Source organism: Amaranthus tricolor, chromosome 4 (assembly GCF_026212465.1).
Source record: "Amaranthus tricolor cultivar Red isolate AtriRed21 chromosome 4, ASM2621246v1, whole genome shotgun sequence".
Taxonomy (NCBI): Eukaryota; Viridiplantae; Streptophyta; class Magnoliopsida; order Caryophyllales; family Amaranthaceae; genus Amaranthus; species Amaranthus tricolor.
Window position 1 is genome coordinate 30,480,786 of NC_080050.1, and position 21,131 is coordinate 30,501,916.

Here is a 21,131-nt window from a genome sequence, read left to right on the forward strand (position 1 = left end):
GTTCGGAGGGAGTATTATATAGCTATGTTGAAGGTATAACCGTATAAGAATAGAATAATAATATAATTATGATCCATTTAAGCAGACACAAAATCAACTCTATATCATTTTGACCAATCGATTTGACCGTTGTAGCAATTGAGTATTGCAATGTTGTTTATTTATTAATAGTGTCTTTTCATTTATGTTTTTATTTTTGTTGTTTGGTGAGGAGAAAATAAATATGGAGAAAGACTATGAGAGTAGTGTTTTAAAATGCAATCTTCATAGGTGTCTTAGCAGGAATGTTAAGTTATTTGAAACTTCTAAGCATGCATATGAACATAGAGCTTTATATACCCCAATTCATCCTAGCCCTTTTCCACACAACTTGTCTCAATCTAATCTGATTAAATATCCAAACAATTCCTAAGAAAAATAATCTAAAAATGGCATCTACTTCTCCAACTGATGTGAATTTTCCCTACCCTCGCCCGCACCCTCATCCCACCCGGAATCCTCACTCCATCATCATAGTTGTCGTTATCTCCTTCGGATGTTTTTTCTTTCTCGCGGCTATTATGTTAGGCATTTGGTGGTTGATCAAGAAGCGCAAGGAAAGGAAGCTCATTTGCGAGAGGAAAGACATTGATGTAGACGAACACTTGAAAGTACAAGAAATGATCATACCCGGCCCTTGTGGTCCAAAGAAGGTGTTGCTATCGGTGGAAGATGATGTGCGTGTGCATGAGGACATCCATAAGTCCGAGATTGATATAGTTGGAAAAGCCGGTTATGGAGAGTCCAAAAAGGGTGTTGCTAAAGGACTTGAAAAGGCGGTCGAAAGTAGTGGTAGTAGCAAAGCTAGTGGTTCTAGCCAACATCTAACTCATTCTGAGCATCAAGTTTGATATGTTCAGAGTAACTGTATGATTTGTTCCTTTCATTTCATTGAATTTTCTACATTTACTATAAAAGCTCGCACATTAAAGACGAAAATATAACAAATTTATTGGGACTAAAAAGTATTACTAAGATATTATTATGTTTACCTAATGTTACACATATCTTGTTACCTTGAGGGGAAAAATAGGTACTAATGATCTACATGATTTACTTGGTTTACATAAATTATTATGGAGTATAATTTATCATATTCATTACTATAAGATCATCTTCTAATTGTAGCTTTATACTCCATAAGATATTGAATTCTGTTTTCTTCACTCCCATTCATAGTTAGTTTCCCATCCATAAGGCCATAATAATATTCTATAAACAATAAACTTAAAAAATCAAGAACCACATACAAAATTTATAATATCCCAATTCACAAACATATAAACCAATGTGACATAGTATTTTCAATTTAGATCATTATATATATATATATATATATATATATATATATATATATATATATATATATATATATATATATATATATATATATTCTCCTCGTTTTTCTATTTTTTAAAAAAGCAAATTATCAGATGCTTCAAGTAAAAAATCTAAGTTAATCACGATTATTTGTAAATCATCATAAAAAAAAAAAAAGAAAAGCTAATAAAAATAACCAAAAAAAAAAGTTATCAAAATTCATAAACCAATAAATACTTGTCACGTACAAGTGATTCCTCAGACTCAATCCTTAAATTTCGCAATCCTTTTTATTATATCGCCACCCCTTTTATTAATAAAATTACTAAAGTGCCCTTAAATTTATTTTTAAGTATAAAATCAACCATTATTATTACTAAACTAAATTTATTAATAATAACTAAATAAAAATAAAAAATATTAATTTTAACAAAGAAAACAATTTTTTAAAATCGAAAAATAAACCTAATCATACGTTTTGTGTTGAAATTTAATATATAATCACTCTTTTGGCAAAATTTTTTGATAAGAAAATCACATTAATGCAATATTTACAGCATTAGAACCTAGACTTTAAGATCTTTCCAATAATATATTACATGCCCAATTCTGATAATCGAGCGAGAAATGATAATCGTTTAAAATTTACTTGTGTTAAAATTTGATATAAGTTCAATGATATATTACATAATCACTCTTTTGGCCAAAACTTGTATTAATTCAAGGTTTACAGCATTAGAAACTAGACTTTAAGAGCTTTCTAACAACATATTATATACCCAATTCCGACAATCGAGCGAGAAATGGCTGAAGATTTGAACAGCGGAAATTAGGGTTTTGAAATTTTGTTCATTTATATGAGAGTAATACAATCTTCAATATACACATCAATTCTAGGGACTATATAAGGCAATAAGAATAATCCTATAATTCTATACATAATTAAGGGAACAAAATAATCTATTATACTGGAAATATATATATATATATATATATATATATATATATATATATATATATATATATATATATATATATATATATATATTCCTACAATGACGACTGTTTAAAGTTTGCAGTGTTTTCTAACATTCGGTCGCGCGTGACTAGATGTTAAAAATCTCTGCAAACTTTAAATGGTCGTCATTTCTTGCTCGGTCGTTGGAATTGAGTATATAATATGTCGTTAGAAAGCTCTTGAAGTCTAGTTTCTAATAACGCAAACCTTGTATCAATACAATTTTTCTATAAAAAGTTATGCCTAAAAGATTGAACATGTATCAAATTTCAGCACAAACAAACTTTAAACGATCGTTATTTCTCGCTCGATTATTGAAATTGGGCACATAATATATCATTGGAAAGATGTTGAAGTCTAGGTTCTAGTGCCGTAAACATTGCAATTATATGATTTTTCTATGTAAAGTTATAGCCAAAAGGGTGAACATATATCAAATTTTAACACAATCATATTGACCGTAATCATATTGATGCTCATTTTCGTTTGCCATTGTAATTTGATTTTTAGTTTTAGCTTGTTTTAGTTCAATGAGTGTTCGGAGGGAGTTTTTGAGAAATGTTAGAGATTAAAGGTTTAAAAAGTAACCAAAGACAATCTTAAAAATTTAATATATAAGAGGTGTCGATAAAATGAAAATGAGTGCGAATTATAATAATACCCATCATCAAATAGGTAAATAACCTTTACTTGGCAAACTTCATGTGCCAAGCGTATTTCAAACAAGTGATAAACTGACAATGGATTTGAATTTTTTATTAAAAGAACTTAGAATTTGATTTGACCTCTAAACCAACGTCACTGATTGTCCTATTCACCGTTCTACATACATCCAAGATTCCAAGTTGATCAATAAAAAAACCCAAAAAAAAATTAGTTCACATCCAATGTTGAATTTTTTTCCATATTTATCAATAACTAGTACTTTTATATTATATTTTCATTTAATATTAAATTATTGTTAAGTTTTTAAATCTATTTTTGAAGTTGGGTCAAACTGAGTTCGGTTAGAAAATCGGATAAATGTCGAATCATCGGGTCTGTTTTTTGAACCCCTCTAACCAAACAGTTAAGATCTTACTTGATTTGTCTCAATATAAATATTATTAATATTAATTTTTTATAATCTTTAATCAACCACAATTAGATATATTTACAATCAAAACATTCCATCAACAAATATGCAAAATCAAACATGACATATAACAACAAGGCTAAACAATATTAGTAACACAAATTCTTATACAGATGCTCTTACCGTGAAACATGCCTTATATTTGAATTAAATAGCCTAATATTAAAAACTTTAGTTTATAAGCTTCTTATTTTAAAATTATTTCTCCGTAAAATGGTCTCATACAAAACGGATTATATTAGTTTTCATAATTAGGAGTCCTAATAAAGTAGGTGTAAAACAAAACCAGGGATTTGTCTTGTATTGTAAATTAAAACCCAAAAACCAGGGAACGGTTTTATAATCCAAGGTGAGCCTCCAGTTTCGCTACCATTTTTATTACAACAAACCATTTTTTTCTTACGTGTCCCCTTACACAGTAACCAGCTCACAGCAATGAACTCTTTTTTTTTTTTTTTTTTTCTAATCTTATTAATCAACAATTATTAACCATTATAAATAAGGATCACAGTATTGTTTCTTTCTATTCTCACTCAAAAATCTTTATCAATTATAACACTACAAAAAACATATTTTTAAAAAATAATCATACTAATTAAAAAGCTGATTTTTCTTGGAAAATATTGAAATTTCTAGATATGTCGAGTAATACTGCTGGTCAAGTCATTCGTTGTATAGGTATGATCGTACCTTCATACTTCTTTTTATGCTGCATTGATTTCTGGCTATAAGATATTTTTCAGCTTTGGAGTAATTTTTATTTTTTTTTAATCAAAAGTTTTAATCTTTTTTTACATGTACATTATTAAGGTACTATTGCATGTTTAGATTTTTTGCTTGTTTATGCTAGAATTTAGACTTTTTTTTTTTTTTAAATCGAGGGTTAGACTGGAGAATCCTTTGGCAGGCAATTAGAAAAGAGAAAAAATTTCCATTATTAGGCCAATTCATGATTATCATCATGTAGATGTGTTATTTTTTGCTTTCTAACTTATGGGTATTAGCAGATATTTTGGGGTCTTAACCACGTCTAATTGAGTTGGTTTTTTAATATGATATCGGAGTCAATATGGAATATTCAGTCTCATATATAAAATCTGTGTCGCACGTCTAATTGAGTTGGTTTTTTAATATGATATCGGAGTCAATATGGAATATTCAGTCTCATATATAAAATCTGTGTCGCATTAACACTTTTAGTCTAAATGTTAGAGTATAGAATATATATGAACCTCAATCACCGGCAGCTTTAAGTTTTTTTGTTGAGTTGATTTGTTGACAATTATAATAGAGCAAAAAATGGTCAATTTTTGATTAATGTTTGAAACTATTTCAGACTTAAGTCAACATATTCTGAAAATGCTAGAATTTTAAATTTTTTTAATAAAAATAATGGGTTTGATTATGGAATGGTGTGGATTCAGCTGCTGTAGCATGGGAAGCAGGAAAACCACTTGTGATTGAGGAGGTTGAGGTTGATCCTCCCCAGAAAATGGAGGTTAGAGTCAAGATTCTGTTCACCTCCCTCTGCCATACTGATGTCTATTTCTGGGAAGCTAAGGTATACATTTGATTCATCACATCTTTAGTTTTTCTATTTGTAGTAGTTTTTAAGGAGATTTGATTTGATTAGATGGTTTAATGTTACTATTTCACTTAAATCTGTTGTTTTACTGGTTTTTCAGGGCCAAACACCTGTTTTTCCTCGCATTCTGGGTCATGAAGCTGGAGGGTATGCTAACATTCCTTCAAAACTTTTCTTTTTTCATCATATGTTCAAAATTCAAATTGATAAATTTGTTATTGGTCTTGTACACAACAAGACCATTAAGTAATAGGAGAGTTGGCGGTACGCAAATCCCATGACTTTCCTAAAACCAAATAATAGCAGTATTCCATCAAGCCTTATATGTTAGTTAATCTTATCTTCCTATGTGGGGTCACAACCCCACATGTAGGTTATTTTTTCAACATAAATTTTGTTTTAGGTAAATGGTCGTATTCAATAAAGAGTATATAACATATATGGGGTACAAGTGGATGCTCAGACTCTACCATAAAAATAAATCATAAGGAAAACATAATAAAATGATAGTATAGGTAGAAAATGTCATGGCCCCTACTATTTTTTGGTTTTCGTCTAGTTATTATAGTCAATTTTGAGATTTTGAGGTTAAGCTTTTGGCTGATTAATTTCTTTAGAGTATTTCATTTAAATGGGATGGATGGTTTATTGAGTTTGTTGATGCATTTGTATTTCCAATTTTTTCATGAATGTTAGTGTCTATTTTGTGAAGGAAGTTGGAGGTTGCTATGTTATACATAAGTGATCATATAAAACTAATAAGCATGACATGTTAATCTTTGTTTTTTCATAAATTCTCAATAAGACGGTCTCATGTTGAGAAACACTTACAGTCTTAAATCACTTACAATGATTAATTGTAATGATCAGTTATAACCTTTTAAGTGATCTCTTACGATTATGTTTTAGGATCACTTACAATCTTAAAGTGATCACTTACAGTTTTAATGTGCTCAAAGAGAATACTTATAGCCTTAAAGTAATCACTTATAATCTTGAAGTGATCAAATAGAGAAATAAGTTAATTGAATGGGTCTCTCTCATGGTGAGACATAGCTCTTTTTTGGCTTAGCTAATGATTAATGATCTCTTCATGGTTAATTTTAGCCATTTTTGGATCACTAACTTAAATGGGTAGCCACTAATTGTGATTTCTATGTATTGGTTTATATAGAATTGTGGAAAGTGTTGGAGAGGGTGTGACAGACCTTAAACCCGGGGATCACGTTCTGCCTGTCTTCACTGGGGAGTGCAAGGAATGTGCACACTGCAAATCCGAGGAGAGTAACATGTGTGATCTTCTGAGGATCAACACCGACAGGGGTGTGATGCTTCATGACGGAAAGTCGAGGTTTTCGATCAACGGAAAACCCATTTACCACTTTGTTGGGACATCCACATTCAGTCAATACACAGTAGTTCATGTTGGGTGCCTAGCTAAGATCAACCCTAAAGCACCCCTTGATAAAGTCTGTGTTCTCAGCTGCGGAATCTCTACAGGTGCTCAGATGAATCGTGTTTTTTACTCTGGCCGATAATTTAGTATAACATACAAGTACAAGTTTGAAGAAATTTTTTCCGGGTTTTTTGTTTTGCAGGTTTTGGTGCCACTGTGAATGTTGCTAAACCAAAGAAAGGCCAGACTGTTGCCGTTTTCGGCCTAGGAGCTGTTGGCCTTGCGGTTAGTGATCCTCATCTTTGTATATGTTCTATTTGGCAAATGGTTGTTGGCTAGAACTGTTGTTGGTTTAACCTGCAAACCATTAAGCCCGTTATGATATTTAGACATATCAAATTCTTAAATGAGATGGTCTCAAGGTGAGATCATTTCTATTGGGTTGATCTATATAAATTTAGTGTGTTAAGGTGATCATTTAAAATGTCAGTCCGTCTTGAATGAGATCGTCTCACGGTGAGTCAATCTCAAGACAAGAATCTCTTAAGCTAAAAAAATTCTATTATTGGGTTATTTAACCCAAGTACGAGGCATGTCTCATGGTGAGACCGCCTTATACAAGAATTTGTCTTACAATTTTAAAGTGATCAATTACAGAATTAGCCCAATTATATGGATCCGTCTCAAGGTGAGAAGGTCTGTTATATAATGCCCTGAATAAATTTCAATAACATCGAGTTCTTTGTCTATAGGCTTGTGAAGGGGCTAGAGTTTCAGGTGCATCAAGAATCATTGGTGTTGATCTGGTTTCTAGTAGGTTTGAAGCAGGTAATAAATTATAATGCACTATTCTGATTCATTCATGTCAATAAAACCTGAATGATTAGGATTTTAATAAGTAATTTGGATATATGTCATTCGTCTATAAGAATCTGATCGTATCTATACTGCCTGTCAACAGCAAAGAAGTTCGGTGTGACTGATTTTGTGAACCCTAAAGACCATGACAAACCAGTGCAAGAGGTTTGATACTTTGCTCTTTAGTAGCTTCATAATTTGAATTCCGGGGGAATCTAGGCTCGGGCCTACTTAGGCCATGGCCCGGGGTCATTTTGTTGAATTGTGTAGCATGTAAGATGTAACACAAAAGAATGAAAGCCGAGTTGGTCTTATACTAAAACCTAGATTCTCCCATTTTTATCTTACCAGAAAAAAAAAATAAAAAATAAATAAATAAAAACCGTATGCATGTTTTCTTGTGCTTCTTACGTTAGGTGATCGCTGAGATGACTAATGGAGGGGTGGATAGAAGTGTTGAGTGTACTGGTAACATTCAAGCCATGATCTCTGCTTTCGAATGTGTTCATGATGTATGTTTTTGAATTATTCATTTTCTTACGTAACTACAATCGTTTGAAAGCATAACTGATTTGTTCGGGATGTGTTCGATTGATTTCAGGGTTGGGGTGTTGCTGTTCTTGTTGGTGTTCCTAACAAAGATGATGCCTTCAAGACTCACCCTATGAACTTCCTTAATGAGAGGACTCTCAAGGGCACATTCTTTGGCAACTATAAGCCTCGTTCCGATATCCCGGCTGTCGTGGAGAAGTACTTGAACAAGGTAAGAAATCCATTATCTTTTCTTCCCTCATTTCTAAAATAGGCATGAGCAAGATATCCGACTGCACACATCCCTCAAATGTTGCCCTGTCCTTGTTCTAAAACCTAGTGAAACATAAGCAACAAGATTCCATCACCTCTCCGGCCCATCTTGGTGGGTTTAGAGGATCCGATGCTAGACCTTGCTCTAAACCTATCAAATCATAAGCAACAAGATTCCATCACCTCAACTCCCATCTACATGGGTTTGAGGGTTGAATGTAAACAACGTATGTTTGTCCATGTCAAGGAACCAACTGAACTAAAAGCTTAAACTGATGGTGTAGGCCACATAATATGCTATATATTTTAATACGTCTCCTCACACGAGTGTTCTTTGGACTAGAAGTGTAGATGCAACATAGACCCTCCTCATACCTAACGTTGCATATTCGACTTTAGATGAAAGGTGGTTGGGATTCGAATGTGACCTTTTGTCACGTTAGCTCTGATACCATATCAAAAAAGCAATTCAATCGAAAGCGTAACCTGATGTGTAAGGCCCTAGGAAATGTTATAGACTCTTAACAGTCCATGATAACAAAGAAATTGCTTTTCGAATGATCTTTTGTTAGTGAATCATAAGCAATCTTACCTAATTGATGTAGGAAATGGAGCTTGACAAATTTATCACTCATGAGGTCTCGTTCAAGGACATCAACAAGGCTTTTGAGCTGATGCTAAAGGGGGAGAGTATAAGGTGCATCATTCGTATGTATGAGTGAAGTGCAAATAAGTAGATACTTATATCTGAGAACTAAAAGAGCAAGGAAGAATAAAAATGGCGGCTATGTTTTCTCTTATGTGTCTTGTTTTATGTAAATGGAATTGGGGTGCATCCCCTATTCCTCACAGTACATATCTCAACTTTCCTACAAATTAGCGTTTGAATTTGGATAAACTAAGAATGATAGTGTTTGATGTACAAGCTTTTATGATCAATACTATTTTAATCACTTGTTAAATTTGTGAATCTTTATCAAGTGTGTGAAACTCTTTGTTCTCCTTTTAATGCATGTGACTATATGCTTAATAAAGGAAAATAAGGGGTTTTCATAGTGTAAAAATAAGGCTATATCGCATCAGTCGTGTTATCGATGGTTTTTACATTGTAAAGGTGTAAAAAAATTAAGTTTGAGTCATCAAAGAATATATTAGAATTCGAACGACATTTTGGCGTTATGATAACCACATTATTCCCGTTACCATATCATAGCAATTCAACCACTTTCACAGTTATACACTAATTGGAGTTTTTCAATAAGATGCGTAAATGATTTTTATTTGATCTGAAAAAATATTACAAGAAATAAAACTTCTGCTTCCTTCTCTTGCGCATCATTTGAAACTATTCAAGCACTAAACTTATTGATTTCTATTGTGCCATTGTTCAAAAACAAATTATTGTTACAAAATATGACTCTATAACCTTTGCGATACACTAACTTTGATATTCTAATTTTTTGTTTAAAGTTCATCACAAACAACTTATGCAATAGGTTGACACATTATCAAATCCAGTTTTTCTATATTTTACACGCTATTCAATGTATAATGTTAACCCTCAATATTTTTATTAAATATAAATATAAAATTCTAAAAAGTTAATATGTATTAAAATAAATCAAATAAAATTTTACTTGACTAATGATAAATCGTAAATGTGTGAAATGTAATATTAGAAATAATTTGGGACAAAGGAGTAGAAGAACATTTAAGCAGTGGCAAGATGATATTTTGATCTATAACAACTAAAACAAAAATCTAATAGAAGACACCGAGCCTAATTCATGAAAAAGAAGATGAAAGCCATATATTGATCTATAGCTAAAATATACAATGTGCTTCATAGAACAAAATTTACACTAACTCATAGAAATAAGAAAAAACAACACAATTTATTCTCATCAGGAATGTGCCAACTTCGCCAGAATACCCATATCCAAAATCTTAACATCAAGTGATTCATCGACTTTTACAATACCATCGGAACCATCAATACCAATCAATTTACCCGTGGAACCACGTTGTGCACCCCCCATGATCTTGATCTTGTCCGACTTCCTTGGAGGTATTAATTCAATCTCGTTTGGCAATACAGTTATCACCTCACCATTGCCACTTGTTCCTAAGGCGACTCGGCAAGATCCATCCTGAGAGTCAAGGGAAAATTAACAACCGGTATCAAGGAGAAATGTTTGTATAACAAAATAATATCATTTTTAACACGCATGAGAAAAGAAATGAGCCAAACCACATAAAATATGATGCGCAGTCAATACGCACAAATCTACGAAAATAGCAACTGCAAGTAAAGCGTCATTTATTGAAAACGTAAAGCAATCAAGTCCAATTAAAAAAAGAACATACCGCCAGCACTTCCTGGACAACTCCCACCATGGTATCATCACCTGACTTCACTACATTCACCAGAATATCGGGCAAGAGCCATAACCCTTCATTATCACCACCTACAAAATAGAAGAAACTGAATGAACTAACATCTGTAGAAAGATTATACACATTAAAACACATGTAAGTACATGATAGCAAGCTATTAAAGCGTTTGAGGAAAATAGATTTCCACAAGAATGCCGCAGAAACTCCCTTAAGATATAATCAAACTGGTAGACATAAGCAGTCGGAAATAGACAACCACAATTCAAAATCCATTATCCTAAAGAACATGCATGAAAGAAGGCAAACCTATTGTAGGCGACATCATATCAAGGCCACCACCTCCTGGAGTCATTGGTTGCCCACCAGGAGTACCAGGTAAATACGATGCAGAACTTGGTGTCATGGGTTGCCCACCAGGTGTTGATGGCAAGTATGGACTTGGAGCATTGGCTGAAAGAGGATATCAATAAGTAAAATTCTAATTACAGAAAAGAAAAGGGAATGAAAAGAACCGTTATCCAATATACTTACGATAAGCCGAACCATTATCTCTAGGAGTCGGTGCATCATTATAATTCCCACTTGGTGTTGAGGTCCAACCCGAACCAGGTGTGGGTGCATCATATGTCTTAGAGGGAGGACTTCCCGGCTGAGATGTATCAAGCATGTCAACCACATTTCAAGAACAGAAAAATACTTTTAACTTCATTAATGCGAAACAATTACATACCCGATACTGTGGGCTTGTTCCCCAAGAAGCAGGATTTGCCTCCTCCCAATTATCCCTGAATTGTAGAGCCTCATGAGAAATTCAATAACAAGAAAATTATGAATGAAAAGCTGATAGGTGCAACCATTTAACAAGTTTCCATTACACCCAACGAAATCAGGTGCAACCAAATATGAAAAAAAAAGAAGAGAAAATTCAGCTAGTTAAAGTGGAAAGGGTGAAAGAAATGTATTTGATTTTAAAACATTTGTGAACTTTTATTAAAGGGGCTGAAAAATTTAGCATCGAGTATCATGGACACAAGCAACTCATGTTAATGGCAATAAATAAGCCATCATGTCCTTCAAATAATTGATGAGCATAATGGCAACATGCTCAATAACAGGTTCCTAGAAAAAACATAATCCCAGAGAACACTTGACAAGATATCTAAAAGTAGTAGATCGTAACACATATTCCAAAATGAACATGTAGGCCCATCGTTGTAGTCATTTAAACAGATTAAATGTATATTTTTATCAGGGGGGCAAAGTGGAAGCGGCAGAGAACAGAAAATAGTGAAAAATGATCCTACAAGTTCCCCCCAATTCCCAGCTACAAAGACACATCTCTTACTTGTAATTTGTAAATGGAGCACCCCAATTTCCAGCTACAAACCGCATCTCTTAGTTGTAATTTGTAAATAGTGCAAGACAAACCTCACTTAGGTCTGTGCATGCACCACATATCTGACACTGATGTATCAAACAATACTATAATGCAAGAGAAACTACAAAGGAACAATGATGCCTTTTTATTTATAAAGCACGCTCATGACTCTGCAACATCTTTCTTGACCAGAACAAGAGCAAAGAGAAAGATAAGACTGACCTAGCTGGACTCATTGGTGCATATGGGTTCCATGCTCGATCACGCATGGGCGTCCTCATACCATCATGGATGGGTGTAGCTAGAAAAAGAGAGTAAAGGTAATATGTTAAGAAATCATGAATTCATGAGCCACATCTGTCAAAAAAATATAGCATAATAGAGAAAGTAAAAATATAGGAAGACCATGAGACTGACCTCGTGCATCTCTCATAGGGGTCATGTAGGGATGCATTGGAGTACGAGAAGGATGCATAGGAGTCTCACTGCCCATACCATATCGAGAAGTTTCCCTAAACAGATAAAAAGTTATGAGAAACAGGGCACCCACTGAAACCAAAAGAGTATAGCAGTGAAGAAAGGGGAATTACCGGTAAGGGGTTGTCACTGTCACATTGTCAGATATATGACTTCGATCAACTGAAAAAAGAATGTGGAGTTTAGTTTCACAATACAAGAAACATAGAAGTCTAGCATAATTGTTAAGAGCATGGTTATCAAACTCCCGATTTAAATCTAAAAATCTCTAGTTCTTATGATCCCACTAGGAGCATACGATTAAAATTGTATGTAAAATCTTAAAAAGGAAGATTTGCATGTAGAATTTTATGTGATTGGTAGAATAGACATAATCTTGTGTGTTTCTAAACATTGTGAAAATTTTCTACCAATTTTGCATATTAAAGCATGGAGTAATTAGTTAGCTCAACAAGCACGTCATATTTAAAAAAATCCAAAACAAGCTAATTCCCATGTTTTTCTTTAATTGGCACTGCACCGAACACCTTCTCAATCTCTCTCTTTTCAGCGTGCTTATTTCATAGGAAATCTCCTCTTTGCTCATAATTTTCCTTCAGTTGACTTAAACAAATCTAATTTTTTTGTCTATTTTGAAATCCAATGATAACTCAACATGTGAGTGCTCGACGCTTATAGCCGGTCCCAAGCCCAAATACAAGTGGAGGATGAGCACTAGGTTGGTCTCATCCAATGATTGAGTGGAGAAGAAAAATTAACATGAACGACCATTGAAACTGATAAATTGGTCAAGTCGCTGACCTCAATCTCTTGGGATTAATATTTTGACATTATTCTTCTTGTTATAAATCAAATCCATAAAATGGCTATTGCCTAAGTAAGGTTTGGAGATTAGATTTACACAACCTTAACCATGTAATAATAGAGTAGTTTATGATCAACTCTGCAAACATCATGAGCTAATTCACATAACTAAGTGCACGTGATTTGATGAATCATTATATAGTAATCCGTTAATTTTAAAAGCATTGCTACAAATATCTACCCGTTGAAAATCGACATATTATATCCAACAATGATTTCAAAAACTTTCAGTTCTACAAATTTATACCATTGAGGTTGATATTGTATTCTAAATTTTGTGTTTTCCTAATTATAAGAACTTAATGGATATTTAATTCACAACTAAAAGATAGGTAAATGTATTGTTAGTAAGAAAAGAAAAGTCATGGTAAAAAATAAAATTTTCAATACCTCTATGTTTTAGAAGATAATTAAAAATGGAAAGAGGAAAAAGTAGAATCTCACATTTCAATTATTTAATTCTACAATCTGTATCTAACTTCATGGCACCTTTGGGTTCAATGTAAAATCACAATTTTATTAACCTTAGTTGTGAGGTGTATTAAAGATATCATAGATATTATGCTTGAAAGAAGAGAGAATGGTAATATAAGTTAAATAAAATAAATAAGGTGAGTAAAGAAGATAAAGGATAAAATAGCTTTAAGGTAAAGAGAAAAATGAAATGACATGAAAAAGAATTTATTATGGGATGAGGAAAGTAAGTTGCTAAAAAATATAGCCTTGAGGTAAAGAGGTGAGGAAAAAGTAAGGCATCCGTCTAAGGATGAGAATAAATATTGTGGGATGACGAAAGCAAGTTACTAAAAAATACGGAGCAATAAATACTTGCCTGTGACCTCCTTCATCTGAGACTCCAACTCAACTCGTACAGTGGTCCCCTTAATGTCCTTTACACGTCCACGGTAACCCTTATAGGGTCCAAGACGTATTTTAACTGTAGTCCCAATGAGAGAATCATGCCCTCTACCACCTCTTTGTCGTCCTCCAACTGCAATGGACACAAAATTTAAAAGTTTATTTCTGAGAAAGTTTAAAAAATCTTGCCACAATCAAACCAAATCATGCACACTACTCACAATCTGATTGAGGCCCTCGAGGTGGTAATCTTCCAGGAGATTGTGGAATCCGTTGTGGAGTTCTCAAATATGACAATGGATCACCCTGGGAAAAGAACAGATGACAACATATCAGAAGGACCAACAAAAACTAATATGAACGCATGGCTCAGTGCAAGTCTTGGGTTAAAAATAATTGAAGATATAAATTACGTCTGGTAAAAGGTGAAACTCCAAAGTCCCAACAATTTACGTGCAATTTAAGAGACAAAAAAGATCATTTATTCAGCATATTCTCGGTAAAGCTAAAAGGCCAGGACAGTGAGAGAGGTACAACATCTATTATCAATGTACGATTAAAAAAAATGAGCAAGGTACAATAAGCTTAGATACATCCAACAAACAAAAGTACAAGATAACAGTTGAATTATAAAACACATGGATATTGCCCCTGTGCACATTAAAATGGAATGCAATCATGCATGAGATATTGTATTCCTATTAAGCAGATTTAACCCCTCCCACCATTACCAACTATAAGGAAACAATTTAAAAGATGAGATTAAAAAAAATCAATACTTACCATTTTTTCTCTGTTTCCTCTCGAGCCACCAACAACCAGACATGACTGAGACTTTGCACAAATAAATCCAGCGTGCTCAAGGTGGTGACGATCATATATGAACAGAATTCCTCTAAATATGTGCTCTACAGGGCCTTGTTTCCCCTGCAACAGAGAAAAAATATGGTACAGAACACACTATCACACCAACCACCCTTAACATTCACCGGAAAGAGAAATGATACCTTGCATGGCCCCTCAAGCACCCTTACAACATCTTTTACAGAGATGGGATTCTTGGACCGATCTTGAGCAAATAACTTTTTATCTATTTTGGATCTGATCTCTCTTAACCTCACAAGCACCACCTCTGGACGATCTGGGACCCCTTTGAGCACCTGAAATATGTATGATATACTTCATACAGACGGTCCGAATATATTTACTTCTTCAGACAGTTAAGACACAAAAAACTTACCTGGAAAGCTTCACTTTCTACCCGTATAATTACACCAAAGGTTGTATTACTGCACAATATAACATAGCATCAATACATAAGAACAATTCTCATGGTTCAAGCCAAGAGGAAAAAACCGATGGACAGAAAAAGAACAAGAAAGTAGGGAAGAGATATCAGAGCAAATTACTCTAACAATACAAGATCATGCAGTTCATAGTCCCCAATTTTCGTGACACCTGTGGTCACTTCTGAGCTTTCAACAACATGATCAGCAAACACTCGAATCTGCAAATTACCAAAATCATATCAAATAGCCAGATCATACATGCAAGAGGACGCTCTAAGAACAAGAGAAAGCATCAGTATTATTAATTATAATTAGTATAGGCAATAAAGCATAGCGAGTCATACATGTTCTTTAGTTGTGTCGGATATTATTATCAACACATGGCCATCAACCTTAACAACCATACCAGTTGCACCTTCATGAGAGCCAGAGATCACCTTCACATGATTCCCTGGTTCAAAATATTTGCAGAGATCTTTTTCATTAATAGCAAGTGTTTTCTGCAAAAACATGAGAATTATATAAGATATATACACAAAAAATAATATTTTCGCAATAAATTAACAATATTGAGAATAGATATGTACCGGTAAGCCCTTCTCGTTTGGTCTAATGTGAACATTTCCATCCTCAACTTTTTCAACCCATCCCTTTAGATTTTTTAGATCTCCCTTCACAATTATAACAGCATCACCCTTCATAAAATGTCCTTTCTTTCTATTCACAAATAATGTTGACAAACTGCCAATGTCCCCATCACCTTCACCAGGTTGCCGAAATTTCTCCAACTCATCAAAAGTGGGTTGTATGTTCTGTGTGCTAATAGACTTTATGGATACAGTTTTGATCAAAAACCCGTCCTTGAACATCATCCCATTAATGTAATCATAGTAGTCCCCTGTCATAGGATCTCTTCTACGATCAAGACGAATGTGCAGGTCCCTAGGGAGGAAAAAAGAACACACGAGATTAACACAATGTCATTGCCCGAGAGAGGGGATTCCAACTACAAAGGCCAAATCAATACCTTGCTTCCTCTATATTCATAAATCGAGCTGGAGGAACAAATGCTTTTTTCTTGGCAACATCTCTACCCTCCTGAAATCGAAACAAAAGTACGGGTTAATAAATGCTAGAAAGTAGCAAAATACAAGGGCCAGCTTATGCTAACATCTAATATCATATTCTATCATTATTCTACTGCGTCATGCATCACTTACCAGCTTATTTGCAAGAGCCTGTAAATCTATCCTTGGAATCAACTTTACAGTAACTCTTTGTCCCACATTGTCCACATCCAATACCTACAAGAGGCAGGAACAAGGTTTCAGATAGCTAGACAACTAAATCATGGGACTCAGATGATAAATAAGTAAATACCTTTGCAAGATCTCCTTTATAGGTCCCAATCTTCATCCTCACCCAAGTATCCCTAGAAAGGTCAATTGCTTTACTTTCAACAGACAGAACATCAGCCATCTCTTTGATAGGGACAAGTGTTATTTTGTTCGGGAAAATGTTGCGCATTCCCTTGATTGCCTGAAAGCAGTAAAGAATTTCAGATATACTTCTTAAAAATAACATTAAGGAAAAAAAATTTCATGCAAGATAAGACTATCAAAGCAGACCTCCCTAACATGGGCTTCTTTGTCAGCCTCAATATATATAAAATTCTTCAGATGATCAAGGGCTACAGCAGAACGAATTTGCAATTCGGATCCTTTATCAATGAATTTTTGCATGAGGCACACAGCTACCTCCTTTTCACGGCCAATCTAAAAGATCAAACATATACTTGCTTTTAATTCATGTGTCAGCAAAGAATGATATTGTCACAGACAAGAACATGAACTGCATTATATATATAAGTTCCTACCGCACATTTCACCATCCACAACTTGGGATCCCTGACAGATGGCAGAAGGGCCTGTTGATCCACATCTGTGGTCTCTTCATCATACTCTACCTGACTTGACCGAGCATATCTTTCCTGTATTCTCCTTTCGAGATCTTCAACATCTTCTTCCGGATCCTCTCTTGGAAGCAAAGGTCGCCGATGCATCCTTCTGTCAGCATCCGCAATATCCGCTGAAGTATCCACAAAGAAATCTGCACAGAAAAGGAAAAAAAGCACCACATATAATGCCACTTGAAAAAATAAGTCTGGCACTAGCAGAGAGTGCTTACTGCCGAGCTATTTGATTAATCATGATTGCAGCAATGGTGAAGGTGTACGCACGCGAATGCAATCAGAATTAAGAACATACAATTATTGTGACACTAGAAGAGTACACAAATTTATTAAATTTATAACTTGTTCCATGAGAGAATAAAAAGAAAAATAAAAAGGCAACCAATGAGTCCACAAGCATTAAGCATAGAACTGAAGATTTGTTAAAACGTGAGTACAAGTTATCTACAATGGAAAAACCAGCAGTTAAATTGCAAGTTATAAGCTAAGTAGGCTTCTCCCTTTTTTATCACCATAAAGATTTCAAATGGAACCTCGCTTGGGAATCGAGATGTATTAGAGATGTACTAGTATAATGGTAGGCTTTTACACTCCTACGTCATCTATTGTTCTCACTTCTCTGAATTGGTATCAGTGCCAAGGTTTTGATTAAGCTTGCTACATGGAGCTTGCTACACCACTTCGAGTCATTTGTTTTGAGGATTATGACTTGGGCCCATTTGTCGGTGATCTATCAAGAACAAAGGGTCGTGAAAATGTTCTGAGGGTTAGGTCATAGGTGCCCATTCCACTATCTAGCAAGTTTAATTTTTCCCACACTGAAACAAGATGTGGTTAGCTTCTAGCTAAGTACGTTGCTACGCTCACTACCATATGTTTTAATATGGAACCTCACTTGGGCTACACAAGAGGCTTTTCAACTCTTGTGTGATGCTCCTCCATTCTCTCATTTATGAAAAGGTTACATGATCCATCATAATCTATCTAAGAAGTTTAGAATTTGTCCATTCTCTCATTCCATTAGATTTCTTCCAACTTCCAAGGAGGGAAAAAACAAACCACACGAACAAAGAACGTGAACAAAGGATGATCAAAATAGTGTACAGCAAAAAACATGCCCCAACATTTTTCTCAAAAGACCAGGGAATAGCAAGTGTTTTTAATGTACAAATACTAAAAGCAGCTAATGGATTTTTAAGAGAAGTGCAAGTTTCCAGGGGGATACTGCAGGATACCAGCAACCCACCTCAAATAATTCCAAATGCAAAACTCGATATTTTCTAACTGAACAAAACTTTGAATAAAGTTTGTTCAAATATGCACTCTTGATAAATAAAATGACGAGCCTAAACTAAAATAGAAAGATGACTGAACAAAGATAAAGGGGTTGCAGCAAGGTAATGGCCAAACTAAGAAGCCAATACTACAAAGCGGCCTCCGACAAATTCATCAATTACAAAATTGAACTACACGTCTATACCATAGCCGGATTTTAGATCTCAAATTTGTCCATATAATGGACAGTTGACAAAACAGTATGGTTGACAACATACACACAGATACAATGAGGAATAAAAATGTGAGAGTTAGAGATGTAAAAAGAATGAGAAGCATAGAAATTATTAAGACAAGATGTATAGCCAAGGACAAATGTTGAGAAGTCTTGTTGACACATAAAAAAGTACTGTACTATGGATATAGGTAGACAAGAGAAATCAGGTCATGTGGAGGGTAAAACATTATTCAGAAAACTAACTTCCCTATGCTCTATTGTTCAATTGGACAAAGAATTTCAAACAGAGAACTATAGTGGAAAAGAGTATTCCATTGTAACAAAGAAAACTAATTCTTTATTTTTAGTTTTCCAACAAGAAAAGATTTTTCCTACAACGGAAACTAATATCTAACATTCTTTCATTCCATCTTCATTATTCCATCGGCAACTTACTAATTTCTGTCAAACCAAACAAAAAAAAATTGATTTGCATTTGCAGTTTCTATGAAAAAAAAAATCAAAGAGAACTATTTTCCACATGAATGTTACTTAACTACAAAACTTGGCATTTGGCACTAATTGTCTTTCTGTTTCTTAACTCCCTAACCAAGCCAAAACCAGCCATCCGCTCACTAAAGAGCTTGGCTCTAAGTGCCTTTCTGTTTCGTAATTCTCTAACCAAGCATGAACCCCTTACTGCTCCATAATCTAGCTATCTACCTTATATCTTACAAGTTTAACATAATTCAACGGTTAATTTGCTTTTTGAATTCGCAATTCTTGTTCATAAATAGCCCAAAACCAATCATAATTCATGTTTCCGATTTGAAATTCGCGTGGCGACTAAAGAACTATGTGACACTGTTTCTAACTTCTTAGCATATGTTGCATATCCTACATTTAAACACGAGACTCCACCTATATAGGGAAACATCTGGTAAAGAACTCCACAAAAGACAAAGCATGAAGACATTTAAGTCATTACTTCTCATCAATTATTTCTGCCTAAATAAATCAAGGAATCTGTAAATTTTAAGCACCAGAAAAGTCTTATTAATCAGACTTAATGGCATGAAAAGAGAAGGAAAATGAACTTATATTTTTGATTTGTGATTTTATTTCAAATCAGGAAATATGTTAACAGCCTATTATACGGTAAATGAAATTTCTAAAATCCTGAACCAAGTAGGCAATACAGCACTACATAATCCAACACCACTCGTACTGAACCTTGATTTAACCTTCAACCAGTTAGGTTCCAAAAAAAATGAAAAAAAACTTCAGCAAATAAGAATTTTATGCTTCGTTTTCCAACAATAAACCAGACATTGGCCCATTTGTCAATGTTCCAATATTCAACTAGTTGACTGTTATTCCTCTGAATCTCTCATTTAAATTATATATTGATATATTGATATTAATACATCAACAAAAATCCCGTTGAAGGTGATCATCAGAGGCACTACCGATGTATAATTCATAAAATAGATGTATTTACACAGGATAGTAAACACAAATACTTCAAAACAAAAAACCCTTTTCTTATCCGAGTAACATACCAAATCTTCAGAATTAAAATTAGTCTATCAGACAACTGCATATCGAAACAAGTAATAGCATAAAAGGAAAAAAATACCATCTTCTTCTTCTTCTTCCTCCTCATCCTCATCATCAACTTCATAGGCTATATCATCGATAAACCCACTACCGCGATTCTTTTTTTGGCGGCGTGCACCGGGATAAACACCTTCATCCTCTTCTTCCTCCTCATCATCTTCTACAGCAAAATCATCGATAAACTCCGATCTTCCACGCTTTTTAGAGCTACCTTTACCTTTACCGCCGCCATAGTCATCATCTTCTTCCTCTTCAACTTCGTCATCGTTGTAAAGATTCTCGCCATACTCGTCTTCATCTTCGGGATCCAAATCGTCGTCGTCTTCGTAATCGTCGCCTCTAGGCATGATTAAAATTAAAAGATCTGGGAGAAAATGAGATGAATTGGAAGGAAATTTAGGGTAAATGGTTGGATTTCTAGGGTTTACAATGCAGATGAAAGCCCTAGATATAGAACGGGAAAAAAAAAAAAAAAGAAGAATTTTGGGGAGAAGCGGGTTAATAAATCAGTATGTGTTTGGATGAGTGTGCTGCGTGGGTCCTTGACTGTGGAGGCGCCGACCCAAAATCCGATTTATTTATATTTACGGGTTTAACTGACCGATTAAAATTATTTTTACTAATAAAAT

The 21,131-nt window shown here is 34.2% G+C and overlaps 3 protein-coding genes across 3 annotated transcripts; 2 read left to right on the forward strand and 1 right to left on the reverse strand.

The window, feature by feature from the left end:
• Nucleotides 1–299: 299 nt before the first annotated feature.
• LOC130810498 (protein TRACHEARY ELEMENT DIFFERENTIATION-RELATED 6-like) lies at nucleotides 300–1,179 on the forward strand. Its single transcript, XM_057676586.1, has one exon. It carries the CDS (start codon nucleotides 429–431, stop codon nucleotides 888–890), a length of 462 nt encoding a protein of 153 aa, XP_057532569.1. The 5' UTR covers nucleotides 300–428; the 3' UTR covers nucleotides 891–1,179.
• Nucleotides 1,180–3,880: 2,701 nt separating this feature from the next.
• LOC130811509 (alcohol dehydrogenase) lies at nucleotides 3,881–9,117 on the forward strand. The gene is made up of 10 exons (XM_057677832.1): nucleotides 3,881–4,190; nucleotides 4,937–5,073; nucleotides 5,198–5,244; nucleotides 6,272–6,597; nucleotides 6,696–6,778; nucleotides 7,246–7,321; nucleotides 7,455–7,516; nucleotides 7,768–7,863; nucleotides 7,953–8,114; nucleotides 8,761–9,117. The coding sequence occupies exons 1-10, from the start codon at nucleotides 4,151–4,153 to the stop codon at nucleotides 8,875–8,877; spliced, it is 1,146 nt and encodes a 381-aa protein (XP_057533815.1). The 5' UTR covers nucleotides 3,881–4,150; the 3' UTR covers nucleotides 8,878–9,117.
• Nucleotides 9,118–9,939: 822 nt separating this feature from the next.
• LOC130811508 (putative transcription elongation factor SPT5 homolog 1) lies at nucleotides 9,940–21,046 on the reverse strand. Its single transcript, XM_057677831.1, has 22 exons — nucleotides 20,522–21,046; nucleotides 17,295–17,527; nucleotides 17,047–17,193; nucleotides 16,799–16,957; nucleotides 16,639–16,722; nucleotides 16,446–16,516; nucleotides 16,006–16,360; nucleotides 15,763–15,918; nucleotides 15,539–15,636; nucleotides 15,370–15,418; nucleotides 15,137–15,289; nucleotides 14,913–15,056; nucleotides 14,351–14,435; nucleotides 14,104–14,262; nucleotides 12,521–12,569; nucleotides 12,348–12,442; nucleotides 12,153–12,231; nucleotides 11,283–11,337; nucleotides 11,084–11,201; nucleotides 10,859–11,002; nucleotides 10,523–10,623; nucleotides 9,940–10,305 (listed from the first exon to the last, which is right to left on the reverse strand). Exons 1-22 carry the CDS (start codon nucleotides 20,847–20,849, stop codon nucleotides 10,060–10,062), a joined length of 3,108 nt encoding a protein of 1,035 aa, XP_057533814.1. The 5' UTR covers nucleotides 20,850–21,046; the 3' UTR covers nucleotides 9,940–10,059.
• Between the last annotated feature and the right edge of the window lie 85 nt (nucleotides 21,047–21,131).